Consider the following 25213-nt stretch of genomic DNA (forward strand, 5'->3'; position numbering starts at 1 on the left):
TAGCAGTTTCTAAATGCTGACAGCCCCTGTGTGCTAACTTTGGCCTGCACATGTGAGTGAATTTATAAAATAATTTCTTGTACGGAGCACAGTGACATTAAACTTACATTCTTGTTAAACATACAACTTATGTTGTCTAACTGGGGCACTGCCCTTTAAGCAGGCTTCAAGAGGCACCACTGCCAATGGAAGCACCAGGACAGACAGCACCATAGATTATCCAGTCCTTGGAAGGTGTATGTACTGCACAGTATTGACCTTCTATTAACTGCACATATTTTGTCTGTGATTTAATTGTAGCACAGTTGTTGATCTGGGTTTGCCCCAATGCTTTTGCTATGCCCCCCATATAATACTAATGTCCTATCATTAGCACAGCATCCACTTCTTAGATCTGCAACTCTGAATAAGATGCATACTCTAACTGGCACAACTTGCTCTAAGTGTTGAAAGTATATTGGCATTCAAAGATTCCAGCTAATGATATGTTTCAAGGAGTACACTTCATTAATATTATTTATTATTTGACTAACTCCTATATCCAAGGTGACTTACAACATTTAAGATAGAACTGGTTACGTTTGTTTTGTTCTTCCAGTTAGAGCACAGGCAGGTGAAGTGACTTGCTCATGGTCACATTGTGTCAGCTGCAGGATTGAACCGACAACCTCAGGGTTTGAAGTCTAAAGCTTTAACCACTACACCACACTAATGGCAGATAGTGTAATTCAGTTGTATAATAGTATAGTTAAAAGTGAATGTTCATACTGCTGTTGATTGATTAATTGTCATGTTGGTTACTTGCTGGATTACTTTGTCATATAGAAATAACATGTAATACAGTAATGCTCTAGTAATTGAGCATGAGCAATTTGTTAATTCTGTTTGGATAACTAAAACCTAAAAGGACTAATTTTGGGATGAACATCATTGTCCCATATGGGCATAGTTTAGAATAGCCCCAGTGTGTTTGCTCACATTGTTCCCTATACGGGGCCCATATGTACATTTGGAGTGATCCACCTACAGGAAGCCCAAAATTAGCTCACACAGGTTTGATTGTGGGCAGCCCTAGCTGACTCTGCTCACAGAAAGACCCAAGTTAGCCCAAAGGGACATGTTTGCCTTGGTAAAATGTAGAGAATTGCCCATAATTTGACATTATCTTGTTTTCAGTAGTGAAAACACTCAAATATTTATAAAACTAAAATTCAGTTCAGTTTGTGAATTATTGTTAAAGAAGCAGCACCAAGTCAAAGTAATGTTAGAATATGGATAACCATTACATGTTGACACTATAACAGATGTCCATATCATAAAGGCTATAAAAAGCAAAACCAGATAACAGTAGTCATCGTGTTTGTCACCAAAAGACAAGGCTCTGATTAAAACTGTACACAACAAAGGTTTAAAAAATGTTCTAGCACCCAGAGTAACAGATATATTCCTTCCTGCAATTATTTTTTAGAATTTGTGTTAATTCTTAATTTTATCCCAAATGTCAGACAGAAACTGAAATGGATCTGAAACAAACGGCTCTATATGCAACCTCAAATGATTTTGTCTATGAGTAGAACTTTGGAAACATACCTGAGCAAGTGACAGTACTTGTTATGGAGGAGGAATTAATGCTGAAAGGGAGATTCTTACAAACAGGAGGTTTTCCACAAGACATAAGATTTTCATTGCCTGCTTGGCGTTTGCAGGAGAGGCACAAAGTTTGCAAGATTACAGATAATGGGGTGAACATAGTAAATGGCATTGTTATAAATAAGTGGACCAGACCAGGCCATAGACTACATTTACTGATTAGTGAGTATGTCATGGTATTTAGACTAACAGTAAACACTATGTTTGTCATTGTGGTTATGCTGCTGCAATATTGCCATATGTTACAAAGGTAACCGATAATTGCATGATAATGCTCAAATATTATGCATTATGATGCAGTGTACTTGAAAAGTATTCAGACATTGATGTTCTTTTATAATTTGATAGTGCTGTTAAGTGTATTTTTATTCATAATAATGTATTATAACATATACTAAAGACACAAGGGCAGCAATATATAACAGGTGTCACCTTTTAAAAAATTCTTGGCACTTGCCATATATTTTTATATTTAATACTTTTACGTACCTGTACAGCAGAGTTAACAGGTGGCGTTAACATTAACTTCTTAATCTACTTAATTTAATTTAAGCTTTAATTATCTACTTTTAATTAACATATACATGCGCATTGTTTTATCTTCCTACACAAAAACTACAATTGAACATTCCTGTATTTAACATTTTCTCAACTCTTTACATTTTTGAATGGTGAGTTTGGGATGATGGAAGGTTTTCCAAAAGTAATATTTGTTTTGAAAAAAAAAGTGTTATTCCTCAATTTTATTTCATAATTGTTGAATATCAGTAATTTACCTTATTACAAAAATAGTGATAATTTTAACAAGTGTGCTTTATGTTTATTATAGAAAAATATTATTTTAAACACTGATTTAAATAAATATTTATTTAATTGTAGTGTTATTAATAAAAACTAATAAGTATAATTATAATATCAATGCACCCTGAGGTCCCTTGACCCTTTACTGGAATACATTAAATATGTTAGTAAAATTATTAAATATGATATGCATCTTCATTGGTAAAAAGGATAATGTCACAGGATGTCAAAAAGAATATGTTATTTTTAGATAATGCTGTCACTTCCAACTTAATAGGTGCGTTCCTCTTTTTGGGAACAAAGTATTGCCCCTGGTGTAACTATATGGCTATATTATAGGATAGTTATACTTAATTTTTAAGCTTTTCTGATTGTTTATGTACCTCTAGTGATGGCTTGAGATGAGAGGGTTGTGAGGTTATAACAGTCCTAGAATAAGTGAATGGTCTTAAGACTTTAAGAAAATGAAAATTCCATGTCAATAACAAATAGATTCAGCCTGTAGAATGACCCATAGATTGCACAGCTGATAAACCCAATGGATTTGTTCAAAGCCAGGCTTTATTGTGCCCCCCCTTTATTCCTTTTATATTATCAACGTTCATTTTTGTTATTTATTTCCTTGGATTGCAGCTGGAATTGACTGTGTTATTTTAATTGTTATCTCTTCTTAAATAAAGCATTCAGAGTATAATTCTTCTGTACAATGCATAAAGATTATTCTTTTCATACATATTTTTCAGTTGTTTCTTGAAATTAATAGTCCTCTCTTATCTTTACAGCTTGTGATTTGCTCATACTCTCAGATGTTTCATTCAAAAACCCATTGATGTACTGTAGTTTACAACCATCCGGGGAGAACATAGGACAATCATTGAAGCCTGAAACACTATTACCAGTGAAATGCATGTGCATGAATACCAATGAAAAGTGAAATAGTGCAGAGAAAGTATAGCTGCAGACAGTCAACTTAAAAATAAGCCATTTGTGTATAACTCTGTATTTTAAAAACATGCTGAGTGTTTACTTAAAATATACAGAATGTAGTACATATGTACTTCATTGCTGTGAGAGACTGCAGTCAAAGGTATACACTCTGAAAACTGAGAAAAATTGTAAATTGACTTTCTTGTGTTCAGACCTCAACTGTTATATTAATGTGTGCACACAATCAGCATACAAAGCAAGACTGTGTTTAATAAATCACACAAATGTTTAATGCACATTACAGTAAGAATCACAAATTAGAAAGACAGGCTGTCAATTGCAGTCACCATCTCATTAAATATTATTTCTTCCTCTACAATGCTATAAACAAACCCTTACCATTCTTCCTGCCAGCCCCCAAACTGAATGTGGCTGTTTCAGGGTGTCCATACCCCTTATATATATGCTGCATGAAAGAATAGGTTTTGGGGTTCTGCACAGGTATATATTATTTAGTGGTTAATGTATTCACTTTATTTTAATTCATTCATTGATTTTAATTGGAATTCATTAGGTGTTTTTGTGCACTCTTGTTGTTGTTGTGTGCTTGCCAAGTCAGTTTAGGAGGTGAATTTTTCATAATTCTTACAATGCAGTCAAAATTATGTACAGTCGTGCCTTGTCCTTTGTGAAGATTTTCAGTATTCTAGTAATCCATTGTGTTAGGCGTCGAGAGAGAGTGGCTAAGAAATTTGTTCACGTTTAAATGATATGGTGGACAGTTCAGATCCTGGTTCTGGCTCTTTTCTCATACCTAAATTATTTTGTGACCCTAAGATATGCATGTAGCATGCCTTAGCTCCATCAGTTAAAAAATACATATGAACAACTATAGTATACTGTATGTACCTGAAAAGTACCACTGGATGCTGTTCCTTAGAGAACAGTACTATAAAAATATTGTTTGTGCTTATAAACTGTTATGCAACTTCTGTTGTATTGCTATGTCGTATGCCAACCTCTATTTTGCTTCTTCAGTGATTACATTTAGAATATTCTTCAAAAACAATAGGTTTATTTACAATAAAAGGTAATAACAGACTTATGTTTTCTTTCATATGTTGTTATTATTGTATATTTGGCTGATGCCTGGACTGGTACTGTGTCCAAGTCTGGTTTCCTGCCTTGCAGCTAGTGCAGCTGGGATAGACTTCAGTGCCCCTTGACTGTAAGTTGGATTAAGTAGACTTGAAAATGATTGATACCTTTATCAAAGGTGACTTGCGTTATCAGGATACTTTACAATTGTTTATACCTGTAATATTTAGTTGATTACAGGTACATTAATTAACTTCCTTGGGGTCATACAGTAGGTCTAAAATGCAGTGTTCTCATCTGCTACACCACACTGCCTGTTTAACTTTGTTACATAGATAGATAATTCAGCACATCAATAAACAAAACTTGGCAATTTTTATGTCTATTTATTATTCCTTCAGCTTGCATACTATCTTGATGTAACAAAACCTGCATACTGAGAAGAAAATGTTTCTATGGCAATTAGCACTTTTTAAACAATTTATCATTAAGAGTGCATACTGTACCTTAAGAATTATTTTTCCTTCTGCTTCTGTAAAAGAGAATGTGTCTAGTTGGCTAAATAATGGACTAGGTCCTAATGTTTGACTTCACAATTAACAGTCATTCAGTATTGTTTGTGTACTCACATGGTCATTAATTTATCTATATTAATATTTCTTTATTTCCTAAATACTATATATGTAGCTTTTCATTAATATTTCTAAAGGGTGGGATTCTTTCTGTAAAGTATTTCCCTCTGTAATTGCATGATTAAGTCTAAAACTAACTGCATTGATAGAAATTAATATGTCCTTGCTTGAAGGCATTTTCGATCCCAATGGCATTAAAATCTTAGGTCTTAATATTGATCTTTAATACCATATTTATACATAACCATCTTTTTTTAGTCATAGCAGTGAGTACTAATAAAGAAAATCGGGAAATAATAAATCTTGAAAAATAGTATTAGGATTATTTAATGCAGTATTTCAGTCTGAAATAAGACAATTTTAAATCATTATGAATGGAGATTATTTAATTAGACTAACATTTCACAATATGCATTCTTATTTCACTTCAGAAACTATAAGCCTTATCTTTCTCTAACAGAATGAAGGAGTTGCTCTGACCATTTCTGCGTATGAGGGGGAAAAAATCCTTCAGTTCTTTTGTACGTTTCTGATTATTAACAACGAAATGAATTTTCACTCGTCTTGCCTAAAGAATTCATATTTGAGTTACACAGTATGTACAAAATCTTCCCATTTTACTTTACCAGCCATTTAAATGTATTTACCTGTGAAGCACAGAGCAAATGAATTAAGAGCCAAATTGTTTACTGCAATCTTACGCCGTGCAGGTCCACGCTTTGCGTTTGACTACCTGTCTCTCTCTCTTGTGAAGGTCTTGGCGATGGCATTCTTTCATAAGCATGTTATATGCCCCTTTACTGAGCTTGTTCCCCTCTTTCTCTTGACTGTCTGGCTCTCGGAATCCACAGTACCCTCAGCTGAAGGCATTAATATGCGGTTGCCATTCCAGCCCTGTCTCCCTGCAGTAATTGAAAAGCCGTCACTGAGCCGAGAGGGGGAGAGAGAGAGAGAGAGAGAGAGAGGGAGAGAGAGAATGAACGGCTTGATTCGATTGATCAAGCAGCTGAAGGGAGGGGTTGAGAAATCCCTGACTCACAAAAAAGGATGAAAAAAATGATAGAAAGATGTGGAACAAAATAACAAACAGACCTGGAGTTTCTGTATGCTTGGAAAAAGGGACATCTCTTTTGCCTGGACTTGTTAAAAAGTGATCCACTGAGGAAGCACAGCACTGTTTTGGGACTGGGTGGCTTATTAGATTTTCTCTTTGGAATTTAAAACAAAACAAAAAAAAAAAAAAGCTGATGAGTAGAAGGATCCTCAGAGATTTCAGTTCTGGGTGATGAACCTGGTCGCAGCAGAAGTGATAAATGGGGGACCTGTATAGCAATAGCTAGAGAGACGGCAGCTCAATTAGAATTCTCAGTTTGTCTCTTACAGAGGGTGGAGGAGTGGGGGGGTGGAGCAGAGTGGCAATTAAGCAAACGGGATGGTGGTTTATGCCCTTCGCTCCCCGAAGACTTGTTTTAGGGAGCCGAGTGCAGGCACAAATCAATCTACTCTTTCGTCGTCGGTGTCCACGGTATAATGTGGAGGGAGGGGTGGGTTAGAGAGACGGGGAGGGCAGTAGCAAAGCGCAGTTGTGTCAGTGTATCCGAAGGGTGGATGGGAGCAGCAGAGGGAGAAACAGCATGAGTGCAGTGGGGAACATTCTCCCTCCCAAGAGGGGAAGAAAGCTGTGACTTCGGACATGTGTGACTCCGAGGTGTGCCCCGTCAGAAACCCAAAAAAAACGTGCGCCGCGCATCATGACTGACTCCTGGCTCCACTAGGAAGAAAAGTGGGGGGTGTGTGCGAGGAGGGGGGTTGGGCAGGCATTACTGAGTGACCTTTTGCCAGATGAGGTCACTGGGCTCAAAGCTTTAAGCTCAGGTCACGGGATGATGTCAGTGACCACTGGATTTAGCTACCAGTTGCCGGGAATCACCACGGTAACCTATGTTTTCGTTTACAGCCCCAGTACAGTTACCCCCGAGCCGAGTCCCCCTCCACAGCCACCAGCCCTTTCTGGGCACAGAGGGCCCAAGCGGAAACTCTACAGTGCTGTGCCTGGGCGCACCTTCATCGTGGTGAAACCCTACACACCCCAAGGAGAGGGTGAGATCCAGCTGAACCGAGGGGAGAGGGTCAAGGGTAAGTTGACTGGATTCTAATTACTCTTTATCAAATGTTGATTGGAAAGATTTTTGGCAAGAGGAATGTCTTGCATGAGGTGAATGGTGAGTTTGGAAAAAGATTTTAAAGATGCTGTCTAAGTTAAGAGGATGTATGAAGTAGATGCACTCTTGTTGAAAATACAGGGTGTTCAATTACAATGCCATTACTACTGGTGGTACTTTTTTTGGAAAACTTGAGATTGCAGGGCTGCTACTGTTTTCACATAAGACTACTGAGAAAGACTCGGAGAGTGGTACTTGATGAAATAACTTGGAGTCAGTAACTCTTTTATGCCTCTAGAGTATGGTTTATGTTTAGAGTGCCATCACTAGTAATATGATTGTAAAATATAAGACTAGTAATGTTGTGCATTATATATATTAAGTGCCTTTGAGTGTATGCCAGGTTGCTACAAGTGAAACAGAATTTTTGATTGATTGATTGATTGATAGATTCATTCATTCATTCATTCATTTATCCATGCAAGTGTGTGAGCTAAAGCTGGCAACATTTATGATATTAAAAGCAAAGTGCACATGCATTACATATGGTATGCCAGCTTTTAAAGATTTAACTGTGCCAATTGTAGGCATAACTGTTTGTTATAATATTAAGGTTTATGATTGTTTTGATGACGTAAGATGTGCTTTTAAGAATAATTCATGTGGATGGAATATGCAGACAAAATAAGCATCCAGGTTTTAGTCATTTGATTAAGGTCTGACATTGTCACACATGAGGTAAGAATATCAAGAAGAACTGAAAGATGCAAGTCGTGTTAGCTGATTTTTTTGTTTTTTGTTTTTTTAAGAAATTGCATGCTTTAGTCCTTTGCATATTATATTGAACTGCAAACTGTGCAAGATCAAGAGTGAATACAAATGATGTGTGTTTTTGCTATTCAAAAATTGAATCCTTCTATAAAATATACAGAAATTATGTTTATTTATTATTCATTGCCTTCATGTGTGGGCTTTTCTCTCACATTTTAATTTATTCTTATTTTCATTCATGCCGCATATAAGATGTTCAATCTAATGAAATAGGTAACACTTGAGAATGTTTTGCTGATCCTCATGTTTTCCCTGACTAGTTCTTCAGTTCCCTTCACAATAAAAGTTAAGCACACATACCCTTTTGTGTCTATTTGTTTCAAGACAACTAGTAGATGACTAGATATCACACCTCTATGCTTGTATACCCATGCATATGTATATTTAGTTCACGTTAGAAAATTATACTTTCCATTTGGGAAAGTGGCCTTCTTTCCTTTCACCATAAACCTTTCCTGGTTGCATGAGGGCATTCCACTGAGATTTTCCACAATTATACATATGCATATCATAGTTTGCTTGTTGTCTCCTTCAGCAGTTTCCACTTTGAATTTGTGTGTTACTCTTTGGTAAAGTAAATTTTTTTTAATTCAGTTACCTTTTTTTAATAATTTTAACAATTTTTAATGATGTGTTTGAGCTACTGGACATTTGAATTTCCCTGTGGGGATGAATAAAGTATCTATCTATCTATCTCTATCTATCTATCTTCACGTAAAGTGAATATTTTATAAAATATGACCATTGTCTGACTTGTATTTATGCCTGAATTATATGATATACAGTGTACCATTTACTCTATGCAAGTGATATTCTAATTTGCCAGAAAGTCATGCACATAGATATTGGCATGGCAGTAAAAAAGATTCCAAAACTAGACAACATTTTTGGTCCAAAATGAGGCTATAGGATCTGGTAAAACTCACACATTTAGTGATATACACCCATCAGCCACAAACATTAAAACCACTGACAGGTAAAGTGAATAACATTGATTACTTTATTACAATGGCACCTGTGAAGTAGTGGGAGATATTAGCCAACAAGTGAACAGTCACTTCTTGAAGGTGATATGTTATAAGCAGGAAGTGGGCAAGTGTAAGGATCTAAGTGACTTTGACATGGATCAATTTATGATAGTTAGACAACTGGGTCAAAGCATCTCCGAAACAACAAGTCTTGTAATGTGTTCGTGGTATGCAGTGGTTAGTACCTATTAAAAGTCGTCCAAGGAAGAACAACCAGTGAATCTGGAACAGGGTCATAGATGCATAAGACTCATTGATGCATGTAGGCAGTGAGGGCTAGCTGTCTGTTCTAATATCACAGAAGACATACTGTAACATAAATATCTGAAAAACGTAATGCCAACAATGAGAGAAAGGTGAAGAATGCACAGTGCATGGCAACTTGCTGCATGGGGCCACCTGAGTGCCAATGCTGACCTCTGTCCACCACTGAAAGTGCCTACAGTGGGCATGTGAACATCAGAACTACACCATGGAACAATGGAAGTAGGTGGTCTGATACATCACATTCTCTTTTAGATCATGTGCACTGCCAGGTGCGTGAGCATCATTTACCTGGGGAAGAGATGGCAGCAGGATGCACTATGTGAAGAAGGCAAGCCAGCGGAGGCAGTGTGATACTCTGGGCAATATTCTGCTGGGAAACCTTGGGTTCTGGCATTCATAACATGAACTACCTATCTAAAGACTGTTGCAAACCATGTTGACCCTTTCATTATAACTATATTCCCTGGCACTGGCCTCTTCTAGCAGAATAATGTTCCCTACCACACTGTAAAAATTACTCAGGAATGGTTTGCGGAACATGACAAAGAGCTGAAGATGTCGACTTGACCTCCAAACTCCACATATCTCAACCGAACTAGTCAGATTCATGGAGGCCCCGCCTTTCAACTTATAAAGATTAAAGGATCTAATGCTAATATTTTAATACTAGATATCACAGGATATTCTCAACATTCTTGTGGATCCATGCATCTACAGGTCAAAGCTGTTTTGGCATCACAAGGTGGAATTCTATACAATATTAGGCAGCTGGTATTAATGTTGTGCCTGATCAGTGTAAGTGACTGCGTTATGGCACAAATGTCTGGAACTGTGGTGTGGCATATTCCTATAAGCATTGTAAGATGCTCTCTAGGGGTGCAGCAGCCCATGGGTGCTATGAGGACTGTTGGGCATATCTTAGAAGCTCTCGTAACATGCTGTGTCAGAGGCAGCTCATTGTGCACCTGGATCAGTAATGCGGGTTTATTCCAAGCTGTTAGTTATTAATGACCTGGCATTGTTCTGTTAAACAAACGGCAATGTGCTGGTCTGCCACAAAATGCTGCACAAAGCATAACAGAATATTTTTGACATTTTGTTCTGTGTCTGGTCATACTGTCTCTTACAAGCATCAAAAGTGATACCCGATTGTAGGCAATGACACTATGTTCTGGGAGATGTACCATTTGAAAAAATTCCCAGTTTTAAATGTCATCTGCTTTGTTTCTATGTACAAATCCTTTGGTCAACATCTTCAATATTAAAAGTGTGACTAATCTAGTGCCGTAATCATCTTTATATAGCCTAACCCGCAGGTGTTGGTTGTGAACATAAAGGACATGTAGACTGTGTTACTTTTTTTACTTAGGAGTGTGGCTTTTCCATGGTGATTTCAATGATCAAGTGCTGCAGAACTGATTGGAATCTTCAAAAAGTTATCATGTAAGCTATAACAAATGATTAAATACCTCTCTTCACTTAGTGTAGGCTTATTTTTTCTGCAATGAAAAGTATGAATTATTTTGACTATGAATTATTTTGAGTAAAAATCAGTCACGATTGTTTGGTAGGAGGGTGCCCATTTTGCTCATTCTTCTTTCTTTAATAGTCTCTGTTTAGTTGACTTTGATTGTTCAAATCTACAGTACCTTCTATCAAATTGACCAACTGTGCCTAGCTTTTTAGAGGTGGTTGGAAGACCAATGAGTTTTAGTTTATTTAAGCCTTATTGGCCTCTTTGCACTGTGACACATAAGTCAAATTTCTGTCTAATCAGACCATAATAGCTTCTACCTCAATGTTTGTTTGCAAACATTTTCTTATTGCTGCTCTTCATCAGCATTGTCCTTATTCTCCACCAATGAAAAAGCATATTGTGAAGATTCATTTTTTTTAACCAATGATCTGTTTCTGCAATCTCAATATCTCATGTGTGCTGACTTTAGAGAGAGATTTTAATAATCTTATCATGGACTTGTTTTGGCAAAGCCAATTTTTTTATCTTTAAGTCAATTTAATGTAAAATGTCTAGAGTATTTCAGTCCATTGACCTAAAGTTCTTGGACATAGGTACAGTCTGCTTAAATTATCATGTACCTTGTATTATCAATGTTTAGTATCTGTGCTAATCTTGGTTACTTTGATAAGAGTTTTTTTTTAAATTTATATTTACTTTTTTATTATTTCAGTAATTTTTCTTTCAACATGAAAAAATGGGATTAAATATATAGATCAGTAAAACTGCTTGAAGGGCTTTAAATGTTACTTTTGACAGTTAAAAGTGAAACATACTTATATATCCCCTCTTATTCTCAAACCTACTTAATCCAACTGAGGGTCAGGTGGAAACAGCCCTGAACTTGGTGCCATTCCATTGCAGGGTCTATTCATTTACACACCCATACTCACAGATGAGTTAATCTGAAATCACTAATTTTGGGTATGTTGGAAGAAAACTGGTGAAAACCACATGGATACACAGAGAAAATGTATATACTCTACATGGACAATGTCCAGATGCTGCACCTATGTGTATACAACTACTTAAAAATGTTTCATGAAATTGAATTTAATAACTTTAACATTATTATTCAGTCCAACATCAGGCAAAATTATTATTATATTTATTCTTCCCTAGTCAGTGTTCATGGGATACTGAAGAAAATGTTAATTGTTAAAACAAAATTCAGAATACATCTGTAAAATTTGTCTGAACTTGTGAATTAGCAACACTATTGTGCTAGAATACCACCCAGAAAAAAAAATATATACAGTATATATGTACATATATATAGTATATACCAGTAATGGCGCACTGCACGATAATGTGCAGTGAATACACTTGACTCTTTCTCTGTATGTTTAACATTTGTTTGCTCAGAGGTTGATGTGCTTGCTGTTTCTTGAGCAGCTCTTCTTTTCGCCACCCTAGCGGCCGACTTCTTCTCTTCTTTCGTCGGCATCTTTTCACGTTAAAACTGATTGTCAGTGTTTGAGTTGCAATTATTTAGTACGTTTTCTTTAATTTTTCACTTAAGCTGGCACTTAAGTCTTTACTCTGCCTCAAGAATGATTTAAGATATGAAGAGGTAGGGGAAGTGACGGCGAAGGTGGTAGGGATGAGCATAGACATAGAAGAACTAGACGCCTCATGACCAGCAGAATCGTACGTCAACGTCACCGCCATATTGCGAGTGGCACTGCTGTGGAGTGAAGTAATGAATAAGATGCCTCACACATGTTCTGCTTGGGATTTTACAAACCTCTGTACGCTCCAAACCAGATCCCGGGAGATTACATTTCATAGGTAAGGCTGAACAATTGTTTTGGTTATATTTGGCCATTAGAAAATCCTGTTTTATAATCTTTACGTTAGCTACGCCAGGCTAAGCTAGCAAAGCTATGCATTTATGTGCTCAAGTGAGCCTTCAAACAACGTTTTGGCTAAACGTATTTAGTCACTAACAATGTAGATTGTTGTTAGCTGTTAACATTTCTCAAACTTGATGATGTTTTTTCTCAAGGAGCACATTGAGGAAACACAGTTTGAAATTGGCAACCATCATTTTATGCTCATGTCTTTAGTTGTGTCTGTCTTCCGCAAACTAAGTCTGCACCAGACTATTGCCAGACTGAATACTCTCAAAATTACAGGATCTGAGTGAGCGAGAGGAGTGTAAGTCTGGAGGAGATCAGTGAGGTAGGGGGGAGCTTTAACACTAGAATTACCAGAGTCTACGAAAAAACTCGTAGATCCGGCCCACCTTAAAACCGTTCTCACCTCTCTTTTGTCTTCTAAATGTGCCGATTAAGACGAGCAGCAAAAAGCCGGCTATTCCATCCCCCACCATCGCAAAACATTCACTAAGTTTTCCCAGCTCATGCCTTGTTTGATTATCTGGGAGTGACTGAACTGGAGTTTTAGAGTGGAAATAATAGATCGTTATTTGGAACACACGCATTTTATGTGTGTTCCATTTCTACAGTAATCTGTGTAAACACATTGTTAAAACAGAAACATTCTCATATTTTAATAATAAATGTTACAAAATGTAGGCATAAACTATAGAATGTGTGAAGCCTGACGGCCAAACATCAAATAAACACTTTCACAAAAGGTTCAAGGATGTCACAACACCTTCCATGGCGTAACGCTGAGATTTGCTGACTCAGAGCACGGCAGCCCTGCTGTGCCGTAGAGATCCGAGTTCGATTCCCTGCTGGGGAGGAAGTGTTTTTTTTTTTTTTTTCTTTGTAGCCTCAAACAGACATAAAATTTATAAACTGGTATGCACTATAAATCGTTAAGTTTAAAATGTCGATCGCGGTTATTTCTGTTGATTAATTCATGCTTTTTTACTTAGAGTCAGAACAGGAGCTTATTCAGCTGCTGACCTGTCTCTAAGTAACAGCGCCAGTATAAATCACACCCAATCTGACGTTGTTCGTTTTCAAATAATATTGCATTACTTCGCCGATGTTTTCTGATTGGTACTATTTGCGTCATAAAATGATTTCTTTAAAACGTCGCATATATTTGTTTTGAGATAATGAATAGAGCTGCAAATTACAGGTGCTTGTTCAGTGTAATAGGAACCATAGCACAGAGAAGTGTGTACACTGCAACAAGTACACATGTCGTAAATGTAGGAAGGGCGCTCCTTGGGTGAGCTATAGCGCGTCTTTATGTGAAAACAGCAGTGTCAGATGGGGAGTGTCTGATGATTGCATAGAGCGCTGAAGTTACTGCTCTTTACTATGTTTCCTCTGCATGTCCTGGAGTACAAAAGAAACAGCATACAGCAACATGTGGGGACTGGCAAGATTGGGGGGAAAAAAACATGCGGTTGTATGTATTGTGATACACTGCAGAGCTATGGCGCGTCTTTATGTGAAAACAGCAGTGTCAGATTGGGCAGGGAAGGATCCTGAATGCGACTGAGAGAATGGAAAGTGAATAAAAAAAAAAACAAAAACAAAGCTAACCTTTACAAATGTCATAAATTACACCGGCTGTTACAGACTGAAATCAAATGTATCTTTTTATTCTAAAATAGTAAAAATAAGAGCAGTTCACTTCTCAAAAGGGAGTCGTGCAGGATTGAACTTGTGACCTTTTGATTCCCAGTCAGCAACTGATACTGTTGTGCCACAGGGCCGTCGTAGTAAATGAGTGTCGCACACTAAGGCGGCTTTTTTTTTCTGCAGTTATATTTTTGAATAAAAGCGCACTTGTTCTGTTATATTTGTACCTTTCATGAAAGTGTTTCTTTGATATTTGGATTTCAGGCTTCATACATTATATAGTTTATGCCTACATTTTGTCATTTACTACTAGAATATGAAAAACGTTTCTGTTTTAAAAATGTGTTTACACAGATTATTGTAGAAACGGAACACACATGAAATGTGTGCGTTTCAAATAACGATCTATTATTTCCACTCTAAAACTCCACTTCACTCCCAGATAATCAACAGCAACATTTATTTATATAGTACATTTTCATACAAAAAGTAGCTTAAAGTGCTTTACATAATGAAGAAAAGAAAAATAAAAGACAAAATAAGAAATTAAAATAAGACAACATTAGTTAACATGGAAAAGGAGTAAGGTCCGATGGCCAGGGTGGACAGAAAAAACAAAAAAAAACTCCAGAAAGCTGGAGAAAAAAATAAAATCTGTAGGGGTTCCAGGCCACGAGACCGCCCAGTCCCCTCTGGGCATTCTACCTAACATAAATGAAATAGTCCTCTTTGTAGTTAGGGTTCTCACGAAGTCACTTGATGCTGATGGTCATACAGACTTCTGGCTTTTAATCCATCCATCATTGTTGGAACATCATGGTGCTTTGAGAAAGGACACCAGAAAAGGAAACAGAAGAGAGAATAGGGGTTAGTACAGATTTTAGAGCCACCATGAATAGTTATTATAATGAATTGGATATACAGAATATCAGGATTTAAATTACAGTGAAGTTATGAGAAGGCCATGTTAAAGTAATGTGTTTTCAGCAGTTTTTTAAAGTGCTCCACTGTATTAGCCTGGCAAATTCCTATTGGCAGGCTATTCCAGATTTTAGGTGCATAACAGCAGAAGGTCGCCTCACCACTTCTTTTAAGTTTTGCTCTTGGAATTCTAAGGAGACACTCAGTTGAGGATCTGAGGTTGCGATTTGGAATATAAGATGTCAGACATTCCGATATATAAGATGGGGCGAGATAATTTAAAGCTTTATAAACCATAAGCAGAATTTTAAAGTCAATCCTGAATGACACAGGTAACCAGTGTAGTGACATCAAAACTGGAGAGATGTGCTCGGATTTTCTTTTCCTGGTAAGGATTCTAGCAGCTGCATTCTGCACTAGTTGCAAACGATTTATGTCTTTTTTGGGTAGTCCTGAGAGGAGTGCGTTACAGTAATCTAGTCGACTGAAAACAAACACGTGAACTAATTTCTCACCATCTTTCAATGATATAAGAGGTCTAACTTTTGCTATGTTTCTTAAGTGAAAAAATGCTGTCCTAGTGATCTGATTAATATGCGATTTAAAATTTAGATTACAGTCAACAGTTACCCCTAAGATTTTTACCTACGTTTTGACTTTTAATCCTAATGCATCCAGTTTATTTCTAATAGCCTCATTGCATCCATTATTGCCAATCACTAAGATTTCAGTTTTCTCTTTATTTAATTTGAAAAAGTTACTATTCATCCATTCTGAGATACAAGTTAGACATTGTGTTAGTGAATCAAGAGAATCGGGGTCATCAGGTATGAGCTGGGAGAAGTTCGTGCACGTTCTAAGTCGGTGGGGGGATGGAATAGTCGGCTGTTTGCAGCTTCTCTTTATCTGCACATTTAGAAGACAAAAGACAATGGCAGAGAGGTGCGAACGGATTTAAGAAGCGATTTAAGATGGGACAGATCTACGAGTTTTTTCATAGGCTGTGGTAATTTTAGTGTTAAATGTTAAGAACAGTATTTTGTATTGTATTCAGTAGTGAAGAGGGAGCCAGTGAAGTTGAGAGAGAATAGGTGTAATATGTTTAGTGTATTTAGAACAGCAGGTTATTATCCTGGCAGCAGAATTTTGAAGAAGTTGTAAGCAATGGATACGTTTTTGTGGGATGCCAGATAGAATAGCATTACAGTAATCTATACGTGAGGTGACTCGGGCATTAACCAATACTTCAGTACTGTGTTGCGTAAGAACAGGACGAAGTCTAGAAATGTTTAGGATATGGAAAAAGGCAGTCTGAGAAATGTTACTTATATGGGAGGAATTATTTAATAATTATAATGATATTGCCATTATTAGTGTATAAATGGATATAAATAATTGCATTTAAACGATTCGCCAAAATTTGTTGTATGTAAACGATACTGTTTTAAACGTTATTGTTTTGTCATCAGAAAACCCGGTTTCCATGTCTACCTGTTTTAGTTTAAATGGCACTTTTGCCACTCACAATAAGGCTGACGTGCTGACATATGGTGTCGACTGGGAAACACAGTGAATGCGGCGTCTATCTATATTTGTGTATGGGGATGTTAACAGCGCCCGTACACATGTGCCGCACAGCCACCCTGCTGGCCGCTGCCGAGAGTTGATTCTACAATAAAATAAAATAAAAATAACAATAGGAATAACCTTGGAGGTCAATCATCACCCCGAAGCAGATAGTAGATATGACGTAGTATATGTGTACCAAATTTCAGGTCAGTAGGTCAAACGGTTTGTGAGCTTCAGGTGATTTAAAATCCTGGACAGACAAACGAATAGCCACAGTACAGTATTATATATAAGGTATATATATATGTATAAAATATTTACATATAAATGCAATAGAAGAGTATAGTACTTTTTATATAGTTAACCAGGTCCTTTTCTAAAAACCTAAAAAATGGTGAAAATTTTTAAATGTGATTTGTCTTGTCATATAGTCATATCCATAAATATGTAAATGTTATACCTGGTATAAGAAATCAACTGTATTACCATATAATTTTTCTTTCACAGTACAATAAATTAGTCAGGAGTGAACTCAAAGTTGTTTTCTTAACACTTAAAAGAGATAGCATTAAGGAAGACTTGAGATTAAGTTAAAACAATAATGAAAGTTCAGTATTAAATTAAAACTCGGAGGTTCCTAAGTAGGATGAAGCAATAGTAAAAGTTTACTCTTCAGAAATGCACTTGGATCAGGAGAAATGTACTTAGATTACACAAGCATGTTATTTCAGTTTACACAGATATTTTGAATTAGCCTGTTATCTCATGAATGTTAGATGTACGTTTCTTTATTTACTGCATATAACATGATTGTGTTCCATTCTCCCGTTACGTGTGACTATATATTATATTGAGGTTTTAATGCTGTTTTGAGTGTGCTTATAATTTTATGAATATTCTGTTTTTAATAATGACTTTGGGGGGAAGAATATTTTAGATTATCAAATGTGCTTGGTATGATTAATACATGTGTAGAGTGCATAATTTGTTTGTCACATTTGTCATGAATTTGTCGACTTACATTGGGAGCAAGAACAACAGTTTTGATGAAATATCAGCTTTGTCCTTTAGTAAACCTTTAGCTAAATGTGGATGAGAGTCTTAAACATCATACTTTGTAATCGTTGTTCACTTTAAATGTGTAATGCTTTTTCCACATTTCTGCATGAATTGTAGTGTTTCTGAAATTAACAATACATTGTGAGATTTAATTATTACTTCATTTTAATTTTAGTTTTCTGTACCGGTTAAAAATATATCTAAGTTATTGTGCCTGCATACCAACAGCTCACCAGTGGTTATATTTTGCGTTATATGTTAAAGTGTTCTGCTACATAAAAAGCTGTAATGAAAACATAACATAACATTCTCAGAACACTTTATTCAAATCAAGATAATGGTGTTATGGTTTTTTGTTCAAGGTGATATTTTTTGCTGCTTTATTATGGGTCTTTGAAAGGCTTAAACCTCAGGGAATATTAATAGTGAGTTATTTGTATTTATAATGTAGTTATGAACTAGTGGAAATTCTTTTATTGTTTATTTTTTTCCAGTGTGTGACATCGACGTTTTGTAGCTTTTTGTAAATGTGTTGCTAAGATGCGCTGCACTGTTGCTAGTAGCTGCCTCCTAGGAGGTAATATCCACCACATCATTGATAATTCTCTTTACAACCCCAGTGCAGTGTCTGAGATTCCGGATCTAACAGTCATTCAACTTCAGCACGAGCCTTTTGATTTCTGATTTCCTGTAATTCTTGTTTTGGTTTTTGTAACAGTTTTGTGTTTCGATTTTGGAAGCAATTTACCTTCAGATTTTGTCAACAGCTTGCCTTCAGATTATTGCAGTTTTGAGTCTAGATTTTGCCAACAACTCACCTTTTGGTTGTCACCTTCTGCCGATTCATATTTTGAGAGTGATTACGGTTTTGTGCTTCAGTTTTGGCTATGGCTTCTATAGTTTTAGTCTTCAACCTCAAATAATTTCAGTGTAGGTATACATAGTATTAAAGGTCATTTGATTTTGAATCATAATAATTGCATTTTAGACTCCATTAACGGTTTTGCATCTAGTTTTGGGGGCAGCACATCTTTTGATTTTTGATTTGCGATAGGTTCACCTTGATTGTCTTGCATTCAAGTATTGCAATGGTATGTCTTTTGTAACTGACTTCTGGCTGTTCACCTTTTGGCTGTGTCCTCAATTTTGTGGTTTGATTTTTATAATAGTTTCTCTGATTTTTGATAAGTACCCTTGCTTCACATTTCCAAAAAATGTAAATAACCCACTCTGGCTACTCCTCCCCTGTTGGTGACAACTTTCATTTCTTCCCAGGCTCTTTTCAATTAATTAGAACTCTAAAGCAGGTGGATGTTTTCTGTAATGTTGTCCATCATATTTCTCTGGTAAACCAGTTAGTATAACACATGCCTGTAAGGAAAAAATAGGCATTTAATTAAAAAAATGATACAAGTATTAGGTTTTTGAAACAGGAGACTGATTTAAATATAAACTGAATTTTTAGTTAATTTTTACATTAATGAAGAATCAAATTTATACTTACCAGTATTAGAAACATTAGAATTTATTATAATTGTTGAAAGCTTGCACATTGAGTAAATATGCTCTGTTGATAGCTAAGGTGTTCACCACAAATCAGATATAATTGGTTTATAGCTATTTTATTGATTGGACATGGTTGGCATATTCCAAGCCTTGCTAGATCTTTGATGTTTCTCTTGAGTGTCCATTTGTGAGTACAGTAATCCCTCACTTATCGCGGGAGATAGGTTCCAAGGCCGACCGCGATAACTGAATTTCTGCGAAGTAGGGACACTATATTTATTTAATTATTTAACGTGTATTTGGACGTTTTTAAACCCCCCCTGTATTGTTTACAACCCACCATTTACTCTATTAAAAACAGGGACAACTGCTAAGCAATATGAAATCGGTAGATAAGTTTACACTTACTGTATAGCGAAGTACACGTAGCAGCTTGTAGGCGGTCATGACGTCGTCGACCTTGTTGCAAAGATTCCTAAAGCAGATTCCATCCAGACTACTGCCTTATCACGTCCACTTGCAACTCGTTTTGCACCCTGGTTAAAGGACACTGCGGCCGTAGATCTTATATGCTTTTCCTCCTTTTTAAATAAAAAGAATCGATGTCCTGCAGCGGTGTAGCTGTTCCCTTCCTTCAACATATCCAAAACTTTTACCTTTTCTGCAATCATTTGCATCTTCTGTTAGTGCTTGGACCCGGCCCCTGAAGCATTAGCACGTTAATGATGAATGAGTGAGATGAGACTTCCTGGTTAATGCAACACTCCGTTGCTGAGCCAATCAGCAGCACACAGGAACTTAACTGCGTGCTCTGATTGGGTAGCTTCTCAGCCATCCGCCAATAGCATCTCTTGTATGAAATCAACTGGGCAAACCAACTGAGGAAGCAAGTAAAAAGACCCATTGTCCGCAGAAACCCGCGAAGCAGCGAAAAATCCGCGTTATGTATTTAGATATGCTTACATATAAAATCCGTGAAGTCGTGAATCCGTGAAAAGTGAACCGCGAAGTAGCGAGGGATTACTGTATAGGTCAATGATGATAATTCAAGGAGTTTCCACTGTAGTTCTAAAACCTAAGAGATTAAAATTAAAATCCTCCATTAAAAAAGATGCACACAATACTCTATGTTCACAGCTCTTCTTTGTCTAAGAGTTAGGGTATCCCTTCATAACATATGATAAATATGATTCTGCAAGGTTTTCAAGGATTTTGGCATTGTTTTTATTTAGAAAACTGGACAATGGCTGACTCAGTGGCATTGTAAAAAATATGCCTGTATCTGTATAAGAGTAATGTAATGTTAACTGTTTATTAGAATTCCTGATTTATATTTAACCATGAGTGGTGATGATTGGTGATTCTGCCCATGGGCTTTCCCTTAAAGATAGGGTGAGAAGCTCAGTCATCCGGGAGGGGCTCAGAGTAGAGCCGCTGCTCCTCCGCATCGATAGGAGTCAGATGAGGTGGCTCGGGCATCTGATCAGGATGCCTCCCTGGTGAGGTGTTCCGGGCACGTCCAACCGGGAGGAGGCCCCGGGGAAGACCCAGGACACGCTGGAGGGACTATGTCTCTCGACTGGCCTGGGAACGCCTTGGGATTCTCCCGGAAGAGCTAGAAGAAGTGGCCGGGGAGAGGGAAGTCTGGGCATCTCTGCTCAAGCTGCTGCCCCCGCGACCCGACCTCGGATAAGCGGGAGACAATGGATGGATGGATGGACCCCAAAGGCATGCATGTTAGGTTAACTTCTAAATTGTAAATTGGCCTAATGTGGGTGGGTGTGGTTGGTTGTGTGTGAGATCTGGCACTGCGATGAACATATGATCAGAGCTGGTGCTAGCTTTTTGACTTATGCTTCTGGTATTGGCCATGGTCCTATACAAACCTAAATTGAATTATGCAGGTTTGAGAATGTTGTGCCATGTTTTATTTATAAAATTAACTTGGCTTAGTATGAGTGAATTTAGGTGTTTGCTTGAACATGAACTCCCATCTCATCTTAAACTGGCTTCTGCCAAATCTCATTTAGTTTGAGCTTTTTATCCTGCAGTCTCTGTGATGGACTAGCATACTTTTTAAGGTTGGTTAACATCCACCCCCAAGTGTTAGGCCCCTTATCCTCTGAAAATATATAAAAATCCTTTATGTCCTGTGATGTGTTGAGTCTTCCATACCACCTATCAGTTTACAGCAGTAGTTCTCAAACTTTCTGGTGTCATGACCCACTGTTTCCGATGATAGTGTCTTCACAAACCTACCTAGTGTTGTTGAATCAAGGGCGATTGTCACACAGGCTTGGGGTGTTGTTCTCCTTTTTGAATCAAGCATGATCATCAGAGTTGATCCAGCGCGATCGTTGGAGTGACACACCACCACCCACTACAAATAATAGCAACTTGCAATCTAGTCGTTGGGAAACACTAGTGTAGAGTACTAAGCCAAATGGAGTAAGAGAAGAGCTAGAATAATGTAGCACTCTTAAGCCTGGTTAATGCCGTGAAACCACCTGGAAAAGACAAGATTGGGTGGCAACCTAAAAAGGAACAGAAAAACACAATTGTTCAGCTTTGAGTTTTTTAGCACACAATTAACTTTTATATATATTTCATTTTTTATGTGGTACATTGTATATAATTCTGTCAAAAAATAAAGCAAATTATAAACTAATAAAATGTATTATGTATTTTCCATGCGATCATGAATTAAAAATTATTCTTGTGGTATCTTTCAGCAGTGAATGATACAGGAAGTAAGTGGATGCTTTCCCCTTGGGTAGCTGTTTGAAATAACATTGTAGATTTAATATACTGTGATGGATGGCCGGCGAGAGTTTCCGACCCTCAACCCCAGGCCGCCAGGAGGAGCTCTCCCGACAGCATGGACTGGCCCCGAATTCCAGCAGGGCCTCATGGACTTTGTAGTTTTTATGCACAGCCCTGCTGGATACCTTGGGGACCACCGGGAGTCGCTGTAGGGAGGCTCGTGGACTCTTATGTGCCCTATAACCTGGAAGTACGTCCTGGTCACATGAACAGGAGAAATGACGTACTTCCAGGTTGAAGAAAATGACTTTTTACCCTGGCCCGGAAGTAATAAGGACTTGTGGGTTATGGAACAGGAACACCTCCGGGTCAGGGGGTATAAAGGACCATGGGAAAGCCCAGACGTTGAGCTGAGCTGGGAGGTAGGGTGGCGAAGTGTCTGGGAGAGGAGGATTGGTATTGTGATTGTAGAGAATAGTGTTTATTGATTATATGAGTAGTGTGGAGTGGAGGGTGCTTTGTGCACGTAATTATTTCAAAATAAAGAAGTCTTGGACTTTTACCTGGTGTTTGGAGTGGTACCTGAGGGTTCAAGAGGTCGATAAAAGCCTCTACTGCTACAATACTGTATGTTAATCATCTTTACTTTGATGTGTGCCTTGTTAGCAAAACTAAAAACTTTAAAGATTTATTGCAATTAAAAAAAAAAAAAAAAAAAACTATAACCAGAATGCATAAAACATCAAAGTATACAACGGTAAGTGAATGTCATCATCATTATTAGAATACTGAATTTAGAACATAAGCATTCTGCTGAATCAAATTTATTGATATCTATAAGCATTTTGAAGATCTGGATTAGGTCCACATGAAGTCTTTTATGCTCAAGACTAAACAGTCTCTCAGGGTAGAACACGTTCTTTGCTCCTGGGATACACCTAGTTCCTCCCCTCTGCATAGCTTCTAGTGCTGCTGTGTTGCATGATGACCAGAATGGCATAAAATACACTATATATTGTCTCACGAGTGGAAAATATTCTTTATTTATACTGATTTTTATACTATCTAACATTTTAGTCATTCTTAATTACTTATGAGTATTGTCAAGAGAATGAAAATGTTATGTCAACAAAATTCCTTTTCAGAGTTTCCTTTCTATGAATTAGTTTTACTCATCAAATTTATAATGATTGTTACCTTTGGTAAATGTGGATTATAATGATTGGCACTTTCTACAAGGAAAGTAAAAGGAATTAAGTCTAAAACCACCCATCCATCTCAAGGCTTAGTCATGCGCACAGTGATGTTCATACAAGATCAATAAAGATTTACCAGTTACCTCTGGGAAATAAATAATAACAAAACTACATGTCCCCAAATGTAAGAGCTGATTAAGGCATATCAAATCATTGTCCTACTTTTTGAGTCTGTCATGTAGAATTTATAATATAGTAAGCTTTTGAACAACCTCAGGGTTTTAAGATTGTGAAACTTAATGCACAAGCTAATCAGTTTTAAGAAACCTTCGGTGGTTTTGCCATTTTATTACTCCAGTAACTTTCATTTTGAGGTAGAATTAGGAATTGACGTTGTTTAATTTGTTATGGGAAACTAGAGGGCAGAAAGGTCAGAGGTTAATGAGCATTCTAGACCTAAAGGCAGATGTTTTATTGCAATTTGCAGACAGGTATAAAACATTTCACAACTAATGTAGATGTGTTTCGATATTATACAGAAATTCTGGGAGAGCTTGCATGCTAACCCACCTTTCTTCATTTTATAATTTACAGTAGGTATAGTAGCCTATTTTAGTCCATCAACCTACTTTTATGTTAAACATTTACTTTTATTAATCAAAATTTATTTCTTAAATTTAGTTTGAATATAATGAGGATTTTATAAAAGTTCATAGATAAGAGATCCATTCATTGCAAATGTGTTGTATTTTAGAAATGCTGTGTAGACCGAAACATTTTCTTAATGTTAAGTTTCCATTGTTTTAACAAAACTGATTGAATCTGTATTTAATACTAATCTCTAATCATTTATTTTGTAGTCTTTGACTGAACGGCAACCATTGTAGTCAATAAACAATTCAAATTATCATTAACCCTTCCATAGTTCGTAGACCAAATGTACATTCCCTAGGGAAATATATATGTGAATGAGAACAGTAGTCATTTTATATTGCATGTAATACTGCAGGTCTGTGACTATTGATTTTTTTTAAATGTTGCCTTCTTTTGTTACACAACATTTCCTTGGGAAGCTTCTTGCAATGTATTTTTCTTGTTTTGGTATGTATATATTTTTCTTTGCTTATGGTCTTGCTAGAAGGCATATTTGCTATAACTATGCCAGTAGTTTTTACATTTTGCATGAGAAAAATACTCCCTTTGTTGCATGTCTCGGTTCTATTTCTATTTGCTGTGCTGCCACGCACATGAGCAAGTATGAGCAATCTGCTGCTGTTTCTATGACTGCATAACAAACTTACTTTTTAAAGCTATACAGCTTAGAATAAAAAGAGATTTAACTGTCTGTTTGGTATCAATCAGTAATATGAGTAAGCTAAAATTTTAATATATTCATGTGGTTTTATGATGCCTGTAATTTATACATGAAATTTGACACTTTAATAATATGACACCCGGAAACTGTAAAATCAAAAGAGGTGCTGCAAACATAGTTTTGCTATGGTCTGATACTTGAATGTAATGTATAAGCACTATAAATACTATAAAATAACACTCCTGACATGGGTTTTAGTTGTTTTATATAATATATTCTTATGTGTTGGTTTGGTACAGCTGCCTTTTGTAAAGCCATCTTAAGGAAGTTAATGGAGCTATGTGAAATGCAGAATAACTGAATGGTGTTATATACTTTTTGGATGAATCTCAATGAAAAATTGTGAAATGAGCAAAATTCCGCTGACAGCACTATAAAGTGTATACTACATAGTTATTCTGAG

The 25213-nt window shown here is 36.7% G+C and overlaps 1 protein-coding gene across 14 annotated transcripts in view; it reads left to right on the forward strand.

The window, feature by feature from the left end:
- shank3a (SH3 and multiple ankyrin repeat domains 3a) overlaps positions 1-25213 on the forward strand; it is a 1882192-nt gene that overhangs the window by 1213144 nt on the left and 643835 nt on the right. For 12 of the 14 annotated variants that reach the window (XM_051931529.1, XM_051931540.1, XM_051931542.1 and 9 more), the window contains 2 exons: positions 7066-7244; positions 8294-8314. In XM_051931529.1, coding sequence (XP_051787489.1) covers positions 7066-7244; positions 8294-8314 — 200 coding nt within the window. The remainder of the gene's footprint in view (positions 1-7065; positions 7245-8293; positions 8315-25213) is intronic. The other 2 variants (XM_028815269.2, XM_051931524.1) reach the window with 1 other exon arrangement.

Source organism: Erpetoichthys calabaricus, chromosome 1 (assembly GCF_900747795.2).
Source record: "Erpetoichthys calabaricus chromosome 1, fErpCal1.3, whole genome shotgun sequence".
In the NCBI taxonomy this organism is placed as follows: Eukaryota; Metazoa; Chordata; class Cladistia; order Polypteriformes; family Polypteridae; genus Erpetoichthys; species Erpetoichthys calabaricus.